Source organism: Gavialis gangeticus, unplaced genomic scaffold (assembly GCF_001723915.1).
Source record: "Gavialis gangeticus isolate Ggan-Ray unplaced genomic scaffold, GavGan_comp1, whole genome shotgun sequence".
Lineage (NCBI taxonomy): Eukaryota > Metazoa > Chordata > Crocodylia > Gavialidae > Gavialis > Gavialis gangeticus.
In genome coordinates, this window is record NW_017728991.1 from 5851867 (window position 1) to 5855169 (window position 3303).

The window sequence follows — 3303 nt, forward strand, 5'->3', positions numbered from 1 at the left end:
ATCAAGCAGCACCCTGATCAGCCAAAGTAACACAAGTCTAAAGAGAAAAGTGAACTGGAGTGAGGAAAGAGTATTAATAGAAATAAAGCCACCGGAACCAGAGACAAGAGGAGGAATAAATCAGCTCCAAGCTAGAGTTCCCCCTTTCAGCAACTCAGTCTTCAATACTGAGTAATGACTGGAGATTACTTTTGCTTAGGGCTCTCAGTGTCTTCCACAATAGGTTGGTCTGTAATATATAACAGTACAATAATAGCTAATAATTTTATTTAACGTATCAAATGGATATTTAAAACATATTCCAGACTTTTCTATTTCAGTTCCCCTACAATAAGTTCATTGTAGTACAAGGTAATTAGGAAAACAATGCATGGGAGCATGAATTATTTCGTTTCATCAAGCTTTGTTAACAAGGAGTTTGTGTGTTGACGTGCAAGTCATTTTGGTTTCTATTTGCACTCATGTATACACCAAGACAAACACTCAAAGTGAGCTTTGATTTCAGGGAACCAACACCATTGAAGCAATTCTTCACTTTTAACTAAACTGTATGCTCTTCTTGCTGGACCTGGATTCTGCCATCTATCAAAGACATAACAACAACATGCTACTGTATTTACTTGGAGAGAAGATGAGATTTTCACCCCCCAACTAGCATGAGGGGAAAAAAGCCCCTTGTCTTATAACTGTAATCTGACCAAATGCATTGTCTATCATTTAACTGCTGCCAAAAGCAGAATGGTTCCACAATGGAAACCACCCATACAGTTGATTAACGGAGCCAACACCATGCATAACTATAAAACATATGGCCCACATTGGGCAAACATGCTGCTGGGAACCTACCACAAGGATAAGTCAATGAAGCCCATCTGAATAAGACATATGGTAGTGAATTACACACAGTCCCACACACCACCGACTCTTTTTCAAGTCACGAAGAGCCATAACACTGCATACCCAGAATCCATTTATTGCCCCTTTTCACAGCTTTGTGCACATGACTAGTGTGGCCCTCCATGAGGTGAAGCCAAACCAGGTTGTCCTATGACTTATCTGCATAGGCATTTTTGGATTATGCCAGGACTTGTGATGAGAACACCCGGTTCCAGGCATGAGTGGGGGCTAATTAGCACAGGGATCCTTTTGGGGTTTTCTGGAGTACACATGCATATACTGAGCAGTGCTGAGCTGCACAGTCACCATGGCTTGAAAATGTTGTCAATTCTGGTAAGGCCCAGCTAATGAATTGTATGGCAAACCATGAGCTTTTTGGTTCTGGACTAATATCATGCATAGTTTGTGCTACATGTAAATAGGTGCCCAAATGATGTTCAACAGTGCGTATGGAGTACCTGTGCTAACACAGCAGTTTCAAAAAAAGGTAACATATGTCAGTCCTCGATAAACTAAATGCATGGGTACTATATACAAATTGCTATAGCCATGCTTAATTTCAGGGTCACTGTCTTCAGATTTGCTCCTCACTAACTTGTACTCAGGGGAGCAGAGTCTGACGGTAAGAAGAAGGGGAAGGGGCTGCCAAGGGAAAAAGATGGGGAGGAACACTGAGCAGCAAGTGACCCCCAGATTTTTTTTCCCTGCTGTAGCAGTGGGAAAGGAACAAATTCAAGGCAAACCTACAATAATTAGATTCTATACCTGGAAAATTATAACTAAATTATAAATTTTCCATGTATAGAATCTAATTGTTAGGAGAGTCATCTTATAGTTAGGGGAATTTTCTATTGAGCAAATACAGTATTTGTTCTCAGCAATCAAATATCCAAATGTTCGGCAAAGTAAAAAAAGGAGTATTTTATTTAAAAGCTTTTCTATAGGCCTCATCACAAAAATATCTGAGACAAGGACCTGAATCACCATGAGGTGCAGGGCTGCATCCATCATCACACAAGAAATCTGTAGCACAGCCAACAACAGAACCCAAATCTCCTAGAGTGCCAGTTCAGGGTCTGCAATGCAGTATCTTTTCTTTATAATGTGGTACATAATAAATAATTATTTTGCTTAAAACGCAGCTGATAACTATGTTAATAAGAATTTTTTTAGTGCAAAGCATAATAAATCGAAAAACATCAGCTACATTTTTAACATTATACTAACTACGGCCTAGAAATCTCATTCACAAAGGAAAATGCATTGACAACTATATATATATTTCTCAGCCAGAGACTTTTTTTTTTTACTGCTTGTAATTGACATCTAATATCAAATCTGTTGGACTTTCAATGATTTCCCATGACGTCTGTTTAGTCTGCCTCACTCACAAATGCTGGTTGTGGACAGTTTCATACAGGATAAAACAGACGATCCAAAATTTACCCTTTCAAAGGTCAACTATTAATAAATGAAGCCAAAGTAAGTTTAAGCAGTTTCTTTAATCTATTATTGCAAAATATAAGATGATGTCAACAGCAGTTAATTGCCAGATTCTTTAGTGGGAAAAATACAGCAGACCAGCTTTGTTCTGCCCCAGCAGAGGTCATCCATTAGGACAAGTGGGAGTATCTTGCATGAATTTTTTTCCACAACCGCAAGAGTAGACTGATGAGCTTCAATCCTTCCCTCTGCCATTTTCTACATTCCTGCATCTAGGGATCATGACTCATGCAATTAGCAATGACAATCTAAAAGGGTTACATAAAAATAATTCATTACAACAAGATCAAGCAATATTGCAAAAAGTAACAGTATCTTACAGGCATCTGAGTGGTGTTGTTGTCTTCATCTGATTGGTGAGGTGGACTTGCAGAATGTGACCTTAATGATAGCTTTCCATTGTATTTGTATCTTTCCCTGTCAACAAAAAAACAGTAACAACCAAAATGTAAGGAATTTATTTGCAGCAATTTAGGGCACATGGTGGATCTTGATCGTAAAATATTTTTCAAGTCATAGATATATGGTTTTCAAGTTAATAATTCATGTTTGACCTGCTTAAGACAGGAAAACTTTCTTCGGGCTTCTAAATTTGGACCTTTTAAAAACAGGGAAAAGAATAATGAACTCACATACTCATAAGTCTTAATTTTTTACTTATTATCTGCTCCTGCTTGTTATACACACAGACATGCGCACACACGTGTGCGCACATGTGCATGTGTGTATTACTATAACACAACATCTGTGGCAGTTCGGTTATGATCTTATTCTGAATAATTGCATATATTTTAATCAATTCATTGTCTAAAGAAGATATTTCTCTCAATATTAGTATGCTTTATTTTGGTATATTCTGAAAATATAATCTTTGAATATTACAAGATTTTGCTGCCTGGGTAG

The 3303-nt window shown here is 37.7% G+C and overlaps 1 protein-coding gene across 2 annotated transcripts in view; it reads right to left on the minus strand.

The window, feature by feature from the left end:
• Positions 1 to 3303, minus strand: part of CEP112 (centrosomal protein 112) — a 364802-nt gene that overhangs the window by 320848 nt on the left and 40651 nt on the right. For both annotated transcript variants that reach the window (XM_019516523.1, XM_019516514.1), the window contains exon 5: positions 2721 to 2817. In XM_019516523.1, coding sequence (XP_019372068.1) covers positions 2721 to 2817 — 97 coding nt within the window. The remainder of the gene's footprint in view (positions 1 to 2720; positions 2818 to 3303) is intronic.